This window comes from Rhinatrema bivittatum, chromosome 5, assembly GCF_901001135.1.
Source record: "Rhinatrema bivittatum chromosome 5, aRhiBiv1.1, whole genome shotgun sequence".
Taxonomy (NCBI): domain Eukaryota; kingdom Metazoa; phylum Chordata; class Amphibia; order Gymnophiona; family Rhinatrematidae; genus Rhinatrema; species Rhinatrema bivittatum.
The window spans coordinates 212087423-212106047 of NC_042619.1; the positions used below are offsets into that span (position 1 = coordinate 212087423).

Consider the following 18625-nt stretch of genomic DNA (forward strand, 5'->3'; position numbering starts at 1 on the left):
ATAATGATCTGATTTGTATTGAATGTAATATTCTTAAAATGATAAATAAATAATTAAAAAAAAAAAAAAAACCAAAAACAATAGGGATGTTCATTCGTTTGCGACGAAATAGGAAATAGAGACGATATTTCCTATTTCATTGCGTTTCAAGGGGGCGACAAAACGATAAGAAAACCACACGAAATTTCGTGGGGGGGAGAAAGGGCACATTAAAAAAAAACCAAAACCCCAAACCCACCCCAACTCTTCAAATTTAATTAATTGCAACCCCCCACCCTCGTGACCCCCCCCCCAAGACTTACTGAAAGTCCCTGGTGGTCCAGCGGGGTCCCGGAAGTGATCTCAACAGGTGTGTCGGGAGACACTAGTGTGTCGCGAAGTCCTGGGAGGTGTGTTGCAGAGCTAGCAGAAGACTGATCTTTCCTCATTAGTCTGGGCAAGAGTTGGCTGACTTCTATTTTATTGGTAGGAAGCTGCTCTTGCTTCTTTCTCCTCTTCCTGGCCAGTGGGAGGTTGTTCTTTCCTCCTTCACCCAGATCAGAGCACGATATCACCAACTCTTGTTCATATGGGCCCGGCAGGACACCAACTTTCCCTTTCTCTGCCTGGCCTGGCAGCGAGGCTGCTGATGCTCTCTTCACCCCATGGGGTCTGGATGTGAAAGGAGCATAAGGGAAAAAGGATCATGCCTTGAAGATCCGCTGCTGTTTCCTCCTCATCTTCCTTTCCTCAATGCTTCTTGCCCTCATCTGCTGCTGATAAAGAGGGAGGGAGACTCTGGATTGAACAAGTCTTTTCTGCTGGCTGGGAGCCAGAAGGAGGGGGAAATGTACTGGGCAGGAAGGCGTGGGAAGATAGGAGTTCAAGAGTCATACGCATCCATATTCCTCAGCGAAATTTACGATCAGCAGGTAAAGGTCTTCTCACAATTCCCTCAGTCTCCACTGCCAGACTTTCATCTGTTAGGGAAAGGGCGGTATCATTGGCGGGTCCAGGTCTTTGGAACTCCCTCCCTGTGGAGTTAAGGCTTCAGGCTAACCAAAAAGAGTTTAAGAAAGCTTTGAAAACATGGTTATTCGTTCAAGCCTTCCAAGCTTTGGCCTGGGGGGCTAATCTCATATAAACACACAATTACTGGGATTATACCTGGGGGCCTGGACCCAGGGGCTTTTCCCCTACACAAAGAGCCACACACAATTACTGGGATTATACCTGGGGGCTTAAACCCAGGGGTTTACCCCCTACACAAAGAGCCACACACAATTACTGGGATTATACCTGAGGGCTTGGACCCAGGAGCTTATCCCCTACACAAAGAGCCACACACAATTACTGGGATTATACCTGAGGGCTTGGACCCAGGGGCTTTTCCCCTACACAAAGAGCCACACACAATTATTGGGATTATACCTGAGGGCTTGGACCCAGGAGCTTATCCCCTACACAAAGAGCCACACACAATTACTGGGATTATATCTGGGGGCTTAAACCCAGGGGTTTATCCCCTACACAAAGAGCCACACACAATTACTGGGATTATACCTGAGGGCTTAAACCCAGGGGTTTTATCCCCTACACAAACAGCCACACACAAACTTTGATTCAGTACGTCATGGTTCCAGGTAAAGTAGGTTTATTTGAACGACAGAAGGATACAACAAATAAAATCAGATCAGACAGAAGAGGTATTGGTAGATCAGTGGTTCTCAACCTTTTTTCAGCTGGACACACCTGACAGATGGTTTTCACATGCGTGACACACTGAGCATGTGACCGTCACGGGGCAAAATGTAAATATACATTCTGCATCCTCAGGAACCCCTTCGACCCCCAACAATGGGTGCAGAGCAGAACTAGGGCATTACCTGTACAACTCGCCATACAAAAAAGATATTCTGGTTCTTATGACATCTCAGTAAAAGCAAAACAAACTATTTTTACTGACAGGCACAATACTCCTTCCTTATGAAAAGACAGTAATTTACCTCTAATGCATGTCCTATTGAGAAAACGTAACAAACAAGATTGATACAAATGCCTACATGCTAGTAAAATACCTCAAACCCACACACCCAGAACTGACCTTCACCAAGTACAGAAAGACCACAAATTATAAATATGGAAACAAACTGGAATTGAAAACCAAAAGTCACTCTGCATGCAGTGCGAACCTGTAGAAATGGAAAGAGAAATATAGCACCTAACATAATAATGCACACAAACTAACCCGCACAAAGTTAAAACCTGTATTATGGAACACACTCAAATAGTAATAACCCTATCTATGAAAAGACAACACTACAAATATTTAACCAGGCCCTAAACACTAATACACCTCCTATTAGGAAAATAGAGCAAGCCAAGCTCCTATAGATCCCCACTCAGAAATAATTGTAAAACTATACTAATAAATGTTACAAAACAGCTGATGAACAAAATAACATCCAACCATTAAAAATTCATAAAAACTATTAAAAATTGTCCAAATATCAATAAAATATTTCAAAACAGCAGACATCACATAATACCCAATAATTAAAATGGCAGTCAATCAAGAAAAATAAACTTAAAAAGCCACCAGCAACTCTCCTACTCCTTTCCCTTGCAGGCCAATAGCACTCACCAGAAGCAGCAGTGGCTGCTGAAGCTCTGTCCTCACAGTCCTCTTCCTTAGGGTCCACAGCCAGTCACTCACACACAGTCTCTGTCTCACACACACCAGTCACCTCCATGACCAGTCTCTGTCTCTCACACACACACTAGTCACCTCTCTGACCATTCTGTCTCTCTCACAGACACCAGTCACCTCGTTGACCAGTCTGTCTCACAGACACCAGTCACCAACTTGACCAGTCTGTTTCTCACACACACACACACACACGTCATCTTCCTGACCAGTGTCTCTCTCTCACAGAAACACATCACCTCTGACCAGTCTCTCTCTCAATCATACACATGCTCTCACTTACATACAAACTCTCAATCACACACAAAGCTGCCACTCGCACGCCCATTCTACCACACACAAAACTGCCATTCAAGCACCTATTCTACCAGACACACAAAGCTGCCACTCACGCACCCATTCTTCCACACACACACACACAAAGCTGCCACTCACGCACCCAGGCATCCACTCTACCACACACACACACAAAGTTGCCACTTACGCACCCATTGTACCACACACACACACACAAGCATTCACTCATGCATCCATTCTACCACAGGCACACAAAGCTGCCACTCATACACACACAAGCTCACATGGAGCCTCCTCTCATTGTTTGGCCAAATAAGCCTGGCTTCCGGTTATTAGCCACCACTGGCCTGGCCTCCAGCGGTATGCAATGTCTCTCCAGCCGCCTCCGGCCTGGCCTCCACCAGTGTGCACAGCGTCTCTCCACTCTTTGACCCCGCCGGCCTGGCCTCCGGTGGTGGCACACAGGGTATCTCCGCTCTTCGGCCCCTGGGAAGAAGGGAAGCACAAGTCGGGCAGTGGGACACGAGGAGTCGCAACACACCTGCGGGTGCTTGGCGACACACTGGGGTGTCACAACATAACCGTTGAGAATCGCTGCCTTATAGCACAAGGGGCTGTGGATGCGCCTACACAACTCGCATCCAACTGTGGGTTAAAAGTGCGCTCAGCTGAGCGCACTGTATTGCATTGACCCCCTTATGTCCTTTTGTTGGGATGCACTCAGCTGTGAACAACTCTACCGAAACAGACTTCTGTTGGAGCAGCCTGTGCTCGGCTGTGTACATTTCAATCCATACACTCTCGTAGGCGCTGCTAACTAAAAGAACTCCGCATAGAACTTTGCATCAAGCAACTATTCTCTTAATTACCAAAAGCGGGGTCTTATTTCTTACAGGACTCTTATGAGGACTTTTTATGATTCATTATGTCTAGTATAGATGCTGAAGTAATTTTTGCTTTTCATCACGTGGCAAAAGCTAATACTTTTTATCCTGTGATTCTCTATCTTTTTTGTATTTATGGAATGTGTATATATATATATATATATATATATATATATACGACAGTTTTGTTATATGGAAATGGACTTGATTTGATATGTACATCGAGAATGTTGGTATATAAAAACTCTAAATAAATAAATAAATATATATAAGGTGTGTTGCGGCTCCTGATGTCCCACTGCCCAACTTGTGCTTCCCTTCTTCCCAGGGGCCGAAGAGCGGAGATACCCTGTGTGTATATATATATATATATATATATATATATATATATATATATATACACACACGTGACATATTTATACACTGAACTGTGGAGATAAACATTTCAATAAGATTTTTAAAAAATTACGGGTATTGAGCAATACTGGCGCTCTGGTCAGCACCACGGGGAATTCCAGATCAATGTATGCACATTAATATCAATACAGAAGGCCAATTTGGGAACGTGGGTGTTGACGGGCAAGTGGGTAAAATTCCCATACAGCGCTGTTCTGTGAATACGAGCTTTAGATCCAGACTGAGTAGTAGGCAGGGCCTGAGGTTCTGTGCACGTTTCTCTCTTCTCGGTGTTACGAGGTCTGCAGATAAAACTCCAGGCGGTCGGATTAGAACATAGACTCCGCACGATTTCTTTGCCTCCAAAATGAACCTGCCGGGCCCTTCTTAGCCCCCAAAACGGGAACGTAAACCCGTCTCCACCTGCAGCTCAACTCGGTGCGCAGGCGCACTGGAAAGACGTGTGCAAACGGCGTGGGGGTGGGGGAATCTTCCCAACGCTCCGCTTCACCACAGCAACCCTGATCAGCCAGTGACGTAGCAGCGATAGAACAGCGCCCGCGACTCGTCGCCCTGCCTCTCTTTAGCCATCTCTATGGTCTGAGCATCATGGAGTCCGCCAAAGAGAGGCAGAGCGGCGGGGTGCGAGGTCATTTTTACGTCACAGAGCGAGTGAGGTTGCTGTGGTGAGCGGCTGCAGAACTGAGCCTAAGGTGTCGCTGCTTCCTGGAACAAAGGGACGGGGAAAACTGAATGTCTTCCGAAGTATAGGCCCGGGTCGGGGGCGCTAATTGGGACACAGGGCCCCCGGGGCTTTCACTGCCTTCCGGGGGTGATCGGCTGACGGGGCAGCATGAAACGACATTCGGGAAAGAGAGGTAGGATCGCTGCCGGAGCGGACGATGTACAGGGCTATGAGTAGCATTGTACAGTGCAGCCAGCCAGCTTCCGGAGGTGTTACTGCAGTGCAGCCAACTCCGGGGAGAGGGAGGAGTGTGTACTGCAGTGCAGCTAGCCCTGGGAATGTGTACTGCAGTGCAGCTAGCCCTGGGAATGTGTACAGCAGTGCAGCTAGCCCTGGGAATGTGTAGAAGACCATGAGTCCCACTATGCAGCACAGCCAACCCTCAGAGATGGTACAGCTGTGCACTGCAGTGCAGCCGGCTCCGAGGAGAGATGTGTACAGGGCAGTCATTTGTGTTAGGCAGGGAACCGCCTTCATAGCTTTTATCAACAGAGAGCATTGGCTTCAAATTGCAGACTTTCTGAGCTGTCTTTTTTTTCATGGGACTAACATGAGACTTATCACATTTGCTTTTGAGACCAAGTATATCCTTTCTTCAGGTGGAGAACATTTTTCCATAGTTATTATTTTGGTCTGATAAAAGGTATCAGAGACTTAGAAAGAATCCCACTTTCCCTTTTCGTCCTACAGACAAGTCCAAACAGGTGGGATGCGCCCCCTGACCAGCAGATGGAGGCAGAGACAAAATTCAAGATCTGACTTCACTCTCTATAAAAGATCTGGTGCTGCCTCAGCTTCTCTGTATTTCATCAGCAGCAGGCCAGTCCTGTAAAGTGCGCTCAGCTGAATGCACTGTTTTACCTGCAGTTGGATGTGCGTTTTCGATGCACATCCACTACCCCTTATACAGTAAGGGGTTTAGTGCATCCAAACCCCCCCCCCCTGACACTAATAGTGCTCATCACATGCAAATGCATGTTGATGAGGCTATCAGTAATTCGCCCAGGATACTGAAAAAAAATCTGTGGCTGATCCACAACCCGAAAAAGTGTACAGAAAACAGAAAATACTGCTTTTCTGTATGCTCTCTGACTTAATATCCTAGCAATATTAAGTCGTAGGAACCAAAAATGTTTAAAAAAAAAAAGTGCCAATCAGGTTAGGAAAATGAATGCTCAATTTTACAGCGTCTACTTTCCTAACTCATGGCTATCAGCGGGTTTGGAAAACTAATGCTCGTAAAATTGAGCGTCGGTTTTCTGAACAGACTGACAGCCACCACTCCTGGGCCAAAGATGCGCTAGGGGCACGTAATCGTTCCTACCTCCTCCTTTTAGTGCAACCCCCCCCCCCCCTCCTCATTTAAATACAGGATTGTGCGCCCAGGAGAGGTGGCTGAGTGCGCGTTGGGAAAGCAGGCGTTCAACACTGAGTGCCCATTTTCCCAAGGACCTTAGAGAATTGGCCTACAGATGTGTGGACTGGTGTTGTAACAGATTCTTAGTAACTTATTCCTGTGGTGTCTTTAGCAGTCAAAAGAGCTCTAAATACAGGCAATGGGTCCTGTATGTCCTGCTGGAAACAGAAGCCCAGGAAATGGGTGTGGTGGAAGTAGGCTTCCAGATAACAGGGGAAGGGCTTGAATGACCTGGTAAACACAGACTCCCAGGACAGCAGGCATAGGGCCTGATTTGTGTTTGGTATGAGCAGGAGTCAAAGAAGAAGATGAGACCACAGGTAAAGCTGATGAAATCAGCGTGTCTGCTTGAACAGGAGAGAATGTTGGTATGTTTTACTTGGGCTATTGTACCTATTTAGCTTTGGGAGCCAGCTTCAGGTAAAGATAGCTGTGCTCTGTAACTGAAGTAAGAAGTTCTCAGCTGAGAAAAATTACTGTGAAGGGAGTTTTACCACAGGCAGACGAGCAATTAGGAGTTGCAGAAGTGCTAATGAGCAGGTTGTGCAGCTGATTGCATTTGGCTAATTACCTCCCTGGAACTCTAGAAACCTTGGCTGGGCTCAGATGCAGAGCTGCAGTTTATAATCCGGGACCTTGTTGTGAGATCCAAGTTCCAGTGCCTTTTCTCATTCCAACTCCTGGCCAGGTTCTAGTTTTTAGAAGGTTCAGTACCTTGTTCAAAAAGCCCCCCAAAAACCCTTAAAGCCTATAGAAGGCTCTAATGGAGTAGGAGGAAGATAGAACCTCTGGAAAGGCACTGGTACCCAGTCTTGAAGCAGGCTCAAAGGCCTTGTTCACCTGCTGATTGTGCAAAAAAAAAAAAAAAATTGTGTGGCGGTTTTCATATAGAGAAATGTACATTTTCCTAGCGTGTAGCCAGATGGACTCAGGACCAATGATGGGTTTATGCTCCCCTACCAGCAGATGGGTTTATGCTCCCCTACTAGCAGATGGAGACAGAATCAGGTTTCAAAGCTGACCACCCTAGATAGACCCCTGCAGTGACCTCAGCCCTTCAATATTTCTCTGTCTCCAGCAGGTGCAGACATGCTTTCCCTATGGGGATTGCTGTACCTTTTGGAAGAAGAAATTATACTTTTAAATTGGAGAAAAGATTGAATCTTGCTCTCCTGCGGTGATACCTAAAGGTCCCTCCCCCAGTTGAGAATTCCTGAGGTGATTTCAGAGATCCCTCAGAGGTGTACCTTGGTCCGGTGGCCGGTTCCCGGCGTGGACTTTGCTGCTCAAGCAGCTGAAAGGCAGCGGGTGCAGGAAGCTGAGCGAGGTGGTGACTGTCAAAGTTCCCTCTTCCCCCGCAGCTGTAGACTGTCTCTGCATTCAGCTGGTAAGCGCTGAGTCCAGGTAAGTTTAAAAAAAAATAAAAAATAATAATTTACCAATCCAGAGACAGGGATTTCCGGTAGGTTTCCTCCGGTCTTCATGCTCGGTGCGCTGTACCAACGTTATTCCCTCTCCTGTGGGGATAAGGGGATTGGGCCTCCGAGCGGGTTGAGCAGACCCTGGTGGGCTAGGCCCCGCTTTAGGCACACCGCATGGTTGGCCTCATCGGTGCCATCTTGCGTGCGTTTCTGTGAGTGCAGTACGGCCTTATGTAGTACGTCAGTACGCGCAGTGTGTCAGCTCTATGCACATGGTGCGCGCGTAACGTCAGCATGTACTTTCGCACACAACTCTGAAAGCACATGCTCATAACAGCGATTACCTACGCACACAGCGTCATAAACACATACAGGAAAAGCTGAGCGCCTCACCCCACCCTGTCTAGGCGCTCTAAATTTTGTGCATATAATTTTTTAAGCACGAGCTGATTGGACCGCTCAATTACCACCACCAATGGCGCCGACAACCAAGAAACCTTAGTGCCTTGCTCTCTGTGCTGCTTGCCGTATTAGGGCTTCACAACCTGACCTGAATTCCAACCTGTGTCAGCACTGTGATAAAGCCCAAGGAGAGTTGGCTTTCTCGGACTTTGCTAAGCCTGGTTCTTGCCATTCAGATGATGGGTTTAGCCATAGCTTTAACTGGAAATATCCCGGATCTGAGTACACCCAGAACTGGGTCATCCATGGAAGAGGGAAATTCAACGGCACCTACCCCAGTACCTGCTGGGCTAGGCATGGACCAGACTACCTTCTCTTGGATGGAATTTTTCAAGGGCCTTCAAGCCTTTGTACAGGCACAGTCTGCTATCTCACTTGCCCCTGTCCGGACAGAACCTCGGCCGGTAAGCCTTTCCTCTCCCGGTCCTATTGGCAGACCTTGAGGCATGCCTCGACTCACCAAGGGTATTCCTGGCAGTGACCCGGACATCACGGAGGAGAATACAGATTCTTTGGAAGATGGGGAAATTCCCCCTGGTTTAGAACCGTATAGGACCATGTTTTTCCTTAGAGACGAATTGCCGACCCTGGTTTCCCAGACCCTGAAGATGCTGGGAGTTCCTGGGGCGGACTTTATGACGGAACCAAAGAAGAACCCCATTCTGATTTCCCTATAGATACCCTCTTGCTACTTTCCAGTACTGGAAGCCATCCAGGAGTTGATTGACCTGGAATAGGATGCCCCAGAAGCAAGTTTTAAAGGGGGACAAGCGTTAGAAGCTTTATACCCACTGGATCCAGCAGTGATAGAGCATTTGCGTTTCCCTAAAGTGAATGTGCTGGTCTGTGCCGTCTCTAAGTGAACTATCCCAGTGGAAGGAGGAGCGGCCTTGAAGGATTCGCACGATAGATGGATGGAGTTCATCCTTAAACAGGCCTTTGACGCAGCAGCAATGACCTTACAGACTGCTTCTTGTTGTGCCCTGGTAGCTCATTCTTGCCTACTCCTCTCTCAGGAGGTGAATGACTTGGGGGTGAATTCTAGAGTGGTTATGGAACCCGCCGTGTCCTTTTTAGCGGACACGGGTTCAGATCTAGTCCATACTTCGGCCAGAGGAGTGGCCTCAGTATTGGCAGCCAGATGAAAGGTATGGCTGCGGAACTGGTCAACAGACGCAACCTCCAAGGCAAATGTTACAAAGATGCCCTTTAAAGGATCACTCCTTTTCGGAAGCGAATTGGAAAAGCTGGCCAGTAAATGGGGCAAATCTCCAGTTCCCTGGCTTACCAGAAGATGAGAAAGCATTTATGTCGCCCCCTCGCCTATGAGGGGTCGATCCAGGGGCACTCAATGCTTTTGCCCTTAGAGAAACTTGACATTTCAGAGGTCCCGGCCCTTTGGGAGGTCTCAGTCCTTTTGTAGTCAACAGCCCAAGAGAGGGGCAGACTCGGGTTTAGGTTTGCCCCGAACCCCCCAATGAAAATTTGCTGATTCACCTTCAGAACAAGAAGATAGGGAGTCGACTGTCCCTCTTCTACCAGCAATGGGTCGAGATCACTTCAGGCAAATGGGTACTGGAGATCATATGAGAAAAATATGTGCTGTAATTTCACAGCATTCCTCAGAATGTATTCATGATGTCTCCTTGCCACTCCCAGCACAAGAAGCAGGCAGTGGAGACTACTCTTTTGAAGCTCCTCAGGATGAGGGCTATAATCCCAGTATCTGTGCCCTAGGAAAATACGGGGTGTTATTCCATCCATTTCATCGTACCCAAGAAGGAAGGTTCCTTTTGCCTCATCCTGGACCTCAAGAGCATCAGCCGACATCTATGAGTGGATCATTTCCGCATGGAAACCCTGTGCTCTGTGATAATGGCCGTATAATTGGGAGAGTCCTTAACCTCCCTGGACCTATCCGAGGCCTACCTACATATTCCAATCCGTCAAGAACACCAACGTTTCCTATGCTTTGCGGTACTAGGTCACCATTATCAGTTCTGGGCTCTGTCCTTTGGCGTAGCCACCACCCCCAAAACACTTTCCAAGATTATGGTGGTCGTAGCAGCAACATTGAGAAAAAAGGGACTCCTGGTGCACTAGCACTTGGACAACTGGTTTATCTGGGCCAGGTCCGTGGAAGACAGTCTCTGGGTGCTCAACAGGGTGATCTCCTTGCTTCAGAAACTTGGTTCAGTCATAAACCTGAACAAAGTTATTCCAAGCTCTCCCAGTTCTTGGAATAACTGGGAGGCCGGTTCGACACCAAGCAGGGCAAGGTCTTCCTTCCGACCATGCGGATAAGGAAATTGATGTCCCAAGTGCGTCAGTTGATGAGCACAAAACATCTGACTGTTTGGAGCTATCTCCAAATTCTTGGTTTGATGGCAATCCTGGAGGTAGTGCCGTGGGCGAGGGCACACATATGACCACTTCAACACTCACTATTGTCATGTTGGAACCCGCAGTCTCAAGACTATTCGCCTCCACTTACCGATGGGAGTATGTTCTCGGCTTCAGTGGTGGCTACAGGAAGCTCATCTGAGAAGGGGTGTACTCCTGTCCTCTCCAAACTGGCTGGTCCTCACAATAGTCGTGAGCCTATGGGGCTGGGGAGCTCACTGTCAGGAACTGACAGCCCAGGGATGTTGGACCGAGGAAGAGGCCCTCTGGAACATCATCCACCTGGAAGCCCGGGCAGTCAGATTGGCGTATCTACAATTCAGTCACAGACTCCAGGGTCAAGCAGTCCGGGTAATGTCAGACAACATAACAGTGGTAGCATACATCAACCACCAGGGTGGAACCAAGAGCCAGCAAGTGTCACAGGAACGGAATGGATGGAAATAAATCTACAGATGATCTCAGCTTCCCACATCGCAGAAAAAGACAATATCAGAGCAGGCTTTCTAAGCAGGAAGAGTCTAGCTCCAGGAGAGTGGGTGTTGTCAGCCAAAGTCTTTCAGCTGATAGTAGATCGCTGGGGTTTCCCGTCCATCAACCTGCTGGCCGTATCTCACAATGCAAATGTTCCACGCTTCTTCAGTCACACGAGATCAGTGGTCCCTGGGGATTGATGCTCTCGTTCAGACATGGCCGGAAGAAGAGTTGCTATACACCTTTCCTCTGTGGCCTCTGCTGGGCAGGGTCTTTTGCAGAATCAAGTTCCACAGGGAATTAGACCTACTAGTAAATCTAGATTGGCCCAAGAGTCCGTGATATGGAAACATGTGGTGATCCTCCTGTGCCTCCCACCACACAGGGACCTGCTACAGCAGGGACTGGTCCTTCACAAGGATCCAACTCTATTCTGTCTTATGGTCTGGCCCTTGAGAGGGCTCGCCTGATGAAGCGAGGACATTCGGCAGCAGTAATTGTCACCTACTCTGCGCGTGAAAGTTCTCTACATCCCTAGTGTATGTGTGAGTCTGGAGAGAGTTTGAGGCCTGGTGTGAGGAACGCGATGTTTCCCCTTGGATGGTCAAAATCCCATTAATTCTTTAATGTTTGCAGGACGACTTGAATAAAGGTTTTACCCTTAACTCCTTGAAGGTCCAGGTAGCGACTCTCTCCTGTATCAGGGGTGAGGTGAACGGAACCCGTCTGTCAGCTAATCCGGACATGGCCCGTTTTCTGAAAGGGGTGAAGCACCTCTGGCCACTCTTACAGTGGCCAGTTCCCTTGTGGAATCTTAATCTAGTATTGGAGTTTTGGCAAGGCCTTCCTTTTGGCCACTGCGCAGTCTTTCCTTGTGATTGTTAACCCTGAAAATGGTGTTCCTGGTGGCTATATACTCGGCAAGTCGCATCTCTGAACTACAGGCATCGTTGTGTCAAGAACCATTCTTCCGGATGACTCCAGGAGTATTACAGCTTCTTACCATTCCATCCTTCTTGCCCAAGATAGTCTCAGAGTTTCATTTGAATCAGTCCATTTCATTGCCATCTCTAGATAAGCATAAGGATGTGGAAGAATACTGTCTCCTCCACCATTTGATTGTTAGTAGGCTTTTGGTGCAGTATCTGGAAGTTTCAGAACCGGTCTGAAAGATGGACTGCCTGTTTGTCCTTCACGGTGGAAGGAAGCAGGATGAACCAGCTTCGCAGGCTACCATAGCTTGCTGGATTAAGGTGGTGGTCACAGGAGTCTATGTGGAGGCAGGAAAGCCATTACCCCTTCAGGTTAAAGCTCATTACACTAGGGCTCAGGCACTCTCATGGGTGTAAACTAGACTGCTGTCTCCCATTGACATCTGCTGAGCGGTGACATGGTATCGTCCTTGCACTCCTTTTCCAGGTTCTATCGCCTGGACATTCAGGCCCGTGAGGATGCAGCCCTTGAAGGGCGGTGTTAACTGGACCGCAGGTAGCCTCCTCCCCGATCGGGAGTAGTTTTTGTACATCCCATTGGTCCTGAGTCCACTTGGCTACATGCTGGGAAATGGAGAAATTACTTACCTGATAATTTTATTTTCCTTAGTGTAGACAGATGGACTCAGCATCCTGTCCACAGCTGCCCAAGAACGGTGCCAAGGATTCCCCCGTGGAGTGAATATAGATTCCAAGAGATTATGGGTAAGTGGTCATCCAGTCCCTAGATAAGGGCATCTATAATCTTACTGGGGTTCAGTGTTTATGTTTGGTTGAGTACAGTTATGGCTATCCGTTTTTAATCAAGGTTTTTTTCAATAGTATATCCACAATGGCTTTTGAAGAGAATATTGAAGGGCTGAGGTCACTGCAGGGGGTGAATCTAGGGTGATGTCAGCTTCGAAACCTGACTGTCTCCATCTGCTGGCAGGGGAGCATAAACCCATTGGTCCTGAGTACATCAGTCTACACTAAGGAAAACAAAATTATCATCTAAGTCATTTCTCCAATTTATATGTAGTCTTATATTAGTGAAGAGTATGTATATTAAGGCAAGTAAGCCATATATTTACCTCTTTTCTTTCCCTCTGCAGGAAGGAGGCTACTTAGAGAAATTAGTAAAACCAAATTAAGCTGAAGATGACGGCAGACCATTATAAAAGTGGTCCCCCCCATAAAAGTGTAATCAGCTTGAATGTACCTTACTTAAATCAAAGTGATAAAGCATTGGTAACTCTTCTGGCCTGTTAGCCCACATGCAACCAAATAGTGGTCCTGTTCCCAAAGGAAGGAAAACTTCCTCAGGGTGGGACATTGGAGCAGATAAGTGGGAGCTGCCTTCAGCTATGAAGCCTAAAGCTAGTGGGCCAAAGAATGAAGCTTGAACAGCTTACCTTTCTTTTCCCAGGCTGCACTGTATAATTACTTTTCCTGTAGATAAGCAGGCTGAGTTAGCCATGCTGTCTGGGATGTCCTCCATGCCACTAGGTGGCGGAGCTCTCAAAGCTAAACAAGTCTTTGTTAGCGAGGTGCGCTCGCTTGTATGTTCCTGCGCCAACTCAGATCTCCTCAGTCAGTTTTTTTTCCACGCTACTAAGTGCATGTGGAGCTCTCTCTCTCCTTTTACCTCACAACTTTCTTAAAAAAAAAAAAGAAGAAGAAGAAGAACATAGGGGAAACAAAAAAAACCAATTGGCAGCTCCTGCATCACCTCAGTCGACAGTCGCCTTCACAGACTGGCAAGCTTGGTTTTAAAAAAAAAGGAAAAAGATTAGGGGGGATGCAGCAATCTGTAGGTCCCGGCTCACCTGATTGACCGCTTGCCACAGTGAGACTGACCAGCATGGGGGAGTGATTGGTACTGGGAACAGATACCCTGTCTTCGGGGACCCCCATAGGGCCAAGTGATGCCCCATTGGGTGCTAGCCTCCTTGGTGGCCTCCCAGTTCGACTGGGTTGGCGCTGAGTTGAACTCCCGCGGCTGCGATGGGCAACCAGGAAGTGCTCCGCGGCGTCGAAGAGACGTCTGCGACCACGCACCTATTACTCACCAGAGCACAGATGCAGTGCGTCGATGCTCCGCTTAAAAGGGCTTGTTTATGTATTGGCCGGCGCCGAGCCATCAACGCAAGCGCATCCATGCATGCACCGAACCGTCAATGCAGCGTGTCTGCCGGCGATCTACCTAACAGAGCACCCGCCGGATTGTTGTCGTGTCTGTCAGAGCGTCGAAGCACCCAGGCGTTCCATGACATTGGAACATATCCCTTCACCGGCGCATCAACGTGTCCACGACCTTCAAAGCCCCGATACGTCAGCAGACACATCGATGCCTCTATAGGTGCACCGACACATCTGCGGGTGCAGGAAATTAATACTTCCTAAAAAAAAAAAGAAAAGAAACTCACTCTGAGTTCACATTCAGCCTCTATTTAAAAAAAAAAAAAAAAGTTTGGACCCAACTGCTGATACATCCAAACACCGATGCATCCACTGGTGCACTTTAACGCACCAGAACACCAACATGTCCGCGCTTACACACCCGCAAATAGACTGAACCTCGACGCAGACACGTGTAGACTGGCGCACCTACCCATAACGTAAATGCGATCCCAGCGCAAGCCCAGCAAGGCTCCGAGATTACTACCAAAAAAAAAGAAAAACATTTTGCAGTCATTTGTCAGGGCTAAAACCCCACAAATCCTTGCACCCCTGGGGGTCAACTGCGAGGAGGAATAAAAAAAAACATGGACTTCCCGGAACATTCCATTCCTACAAGTCCAAACAACGCTGGATGCTCCAATTAAAAAATGGGCACTACCTCCAGTCGGCATGGCATTTAAAAAAAAATAAAAATGAATAAATCATGTTTTTCCAAAGAAATTACATTTCTGACGTATTTCTAGACCGCCAGCTTGAACGGGCAGATCAAACACTCTTCCCGCAACACTAAAAACCTGTTTCATTAAGTTCCTGGGGAATATGGACCACAGCCTTAAGGACTTCGAGTCCATATCCTGAATAACATATGTTGGGACCCCTACTCATTTATTGGGAACAACTGCGAAATCTTGTTTCCTTCGCTATCCTGCACACCGTCTAGACCTAGATATCCCCCTGTTCTGGACTGCAAACTCCGATAAAACGAAGCCCATATTCCGTCTGTGGGAACCTTTCCCTCCATGACTTGGGCATCAATAGTATTTTAATAAAAGGACAGGGTACTGGACTTCCTCTACACAAACCAAAAAAAAAGGGGGGGGGTCCATATATCCCGAACCTTTCGACAGAGAGGCTCCAATCTGAATGGCTGCATGCTACAACGCAGCAACACACGTATGTAACATTGTCTTCTTCCGGTTGTCTCTACTTGTAACCTTTCCCCCAGACAACTTGGCCCCGCAGGCCTTCCAAAAAATAAATAAATAAATTTGTTCATCAATGAGGCCTTGGACACTTCGCCTTAGCAGCTCATTGCTGGGCTTGCTTTCGGGTGACCGCCGCTTGTGATGGCGTTCAAAGGTTAGTGGACCATCCTTGTCCCCTGGCAACCTTCGTGTAGATAATCTGCGGGAAACAGTAGTTCAGCTACAACAATGGGAAGGGGTTAAGAATTCATATCTCTAACCACCCTCTAAAATGCTTCTTCAAAGTTCTACTCCGGTCAGTTTCCTACTGGCGTTGTCCACACGGACTGCCTCAGTCTTATCTGTCCCCTGCATTACCAACCATAGAGAGGAGGGGTCGACAATCCCTCCCGCCCCCCCCAGCCAACCTAGTCAAGCACTCAGAGATATTGCAGTTCTTGGACCCACCGCCTTCATCGCAAACTCCCCTCAGCTTCCCGCCCCTTTTACTCATGCACTTGACCCGCCAGCGGATCACAACCTATCCTTCCGCAAAGATGCATTTGGGTGCTATCCTCTTTGCACCTTCACCGGGGCTTAATTTCAATCCCTTGAATTCAAAAGAACTAATAGCCAACATAAACCTTCGTTCTCTCCACAGGTAGCTAGGGAGGAATGAATTTCTAACCCAGAGGATTAGTCACCAGGGGCCGGACGCAAACCAAACTTACCCTCGTCTGCACTGCATTCAGTTATTTATATCTATATCCAGATACAGATATATAGAATATATATATGGATATAACAGGACCAAATCTACGAGTAACCTCAAACCAATCTACCCTCCGAAATACTCTCCCTCTTCCCTGTTCGATCTGAGCCTACTCATCGCCTGCGAGCAGTCCCATCTACACCATTCAAGCCTCACTGTTTCATCGAGGCTCTTTGAGACCATTCAGAACAGGGCCTTCTAAAGCCCAAGTCTCGCCCTGACAACATGTGTTAATCGAACCCAGGCAGCCACCTCTACCCTGGGCCCAACGAATCCTTCACAACCCTGGATCCCGGAGCATCGTCATTGTATGCCGCGTCCTGCGCAATTGCAGATGCGTAAGCTACACTGGGGCCTGGGACCTAATGGAGTTCATTCTTTCACCCTTCTCCTGTCACTCTCCCTTCCAGCATACACAGAGGTTTCAAGCACGGATTGCCCAGATCGGCGCATCCGGCAACCAAACTTCTACGAACCCGTCTTTCCATTCGAGGGCTCCACCAAGGGGCCGTGTGCCCCCGTTTTTCTCACCAACCTAGGGTTTTATGGTCCATCGTCCATGTCAGGACGTACGAAGCACTTTACTCGCTCGGCATTCACACCCTCCACTTATTGAGCCTTATGGTTCCCATACATTACTCTACACTGGGGGGACGGTCAGCTCCCTGCTCCACAATTGGGCGGGATCCATCCTTCTCATCCTACTAACCTACTCAAACTCAACTTCGCAATATTAACAATACATAAATAAAAAATGAATAAATATGAGTTAAAGTACAGTACCCCCGATGGCGAATTTTTTCGTCAAATGCTGAACATCAAGGACTTTTTATGTTTGAGGTCTTCCCAATTCTGCCTCTTCGAAACCAAGCAGAACAGTATACTTCACTACCCAACATTTTGCTCATATTTCTCATACACTGAGAAGAAGGTCTACTACCTCCTGTAGCCCCTCCTTCTCCACGGAGTCTACCACTACAACGTGGTCCTACTTTACCACTCTACCTTCGACCCGGCACCCGTGGTATGCCTTTCCTATTCAGTTGTCAGAGATCCTACTAATCCCTCTGGAAACAACTCACACCATCTCACCAAGGCGAGGATTCCCTATCCACCCTCTCTACTCCTCTGTTTAATTTCTCAACGCATGTTGTTGCACAGCTCAAATCCCAACTCATGGTTTTCCTGGCTTGAAATTCTTATTCTCTCATACCAGCACACCCTTTACTCAATTAATTTCCCAATTAATGGGATGCGCTGCACCTCCGTATGCTCAGCTGGTAGTGCGAGCCTGCTCACCTTCCCACTGGAGCGTCTCCCGGTTTTGTCCAGCATCTATTTGCATGACGACCCCGAACAAAACCGGGTATACCTCAGTTCGTACCCGTTTTCTTCTCAATTTGGGGCCAATCTCTTGCCCCCCACTTGCCTCCATGCTCATGTTCAAAGTCTTGAGTCTACGGTCCAGTCCCGAAAGCCTTTACCTCTGTGATATATACATACAGAGCGGCAGCAAATTCATGCTGCCACCCACCAAACCATTATACATTTATCATTTCAGGTTCCTTCCCTGAAAATCATCTGTTCTCAGTCGCCTTAGCCAGGCAAATCAACAAGCTACGGTACCTAATGCGCCTGCCTCCCTTCCTGAGGCCATAGCATGCCAAGGTTACGCAGAGTAAGCATCCCGCTTGCTCTCGTGTTTCAAGACCTCCTACATTGAGGCTAGCATCCCTCAGTGGAGCCCATACTGACTGTTTCTTACAGGTAAAGGATCTGTAGAGAAAGGGTGGTCTGGACATAAGGACCCAGGAGGATTCATGGCTGGTGAGGCTAGAAGGGAAGGTAAGCAAAGGGGGGTTTCCCTTTGGTGGGTGCCCCATCTGGTCATTGCAAGTTCGAAGGACCTCGGAGTACGTGCACTCCCTTCCAGGGGGATTAGTGCAATCTGGGTTTTGTGATACAGTTTTTTTTTTTTTTCCTCCCCTTGGGATCAGACCGGTAGTATGGACTGGTCCTAGTAGAGGGGAGCTTAGCAGAAGCCCCTCCTTGTTCAGGCCAGCAGAATCTCTGAGGCTCCATAGCAAAATCACCTGGCTTTGAACACCCAGGATCGCAACCTTGATCCCCGCTGCCCTGGACAGCAAGTAGATCTGGCAAAGCATGTAAACAGAATTTGGCAAAATCAAAGTGCAGTTAAAAGAAAAAATCTTTACTGTTCAAAGCATGGGTCTGCCTAGAAATAAATAAAGTTTAGGCTATGCAATTCAAAGGCATTCCTGCACATTTTCTCCAAGCTCTATAACCAGATATTGGTCAAAAATCTGTT

At 47.8% G+C, this 18625-nt stretch overlaps 1 protein-coding gene across 1 annotated transcript in view; it reads left to right on the plus strand.

Moving 5' to 3' along the window:
• The first annotated feature begins 4836 nt into the window (after positions 1-4836).
• FUNDC1 (FUN14 domain containing 1) overlaps positions 4837-18625 on the plus strand; it is a 42906-nt gene continuing 29117 nt past the window's right edge. The window contains exon 1 of the mRNA XM_029603119.1: positions 4837-5141. Within this exon, the coding sequence (XP_029458979.1) occupies positions 5117-5141 (25 nt within the window). The 5' untranslated portion in view covers positions 4837-5116. The remainder of the gene's footprint in view (positions 5142-18625) is intronic.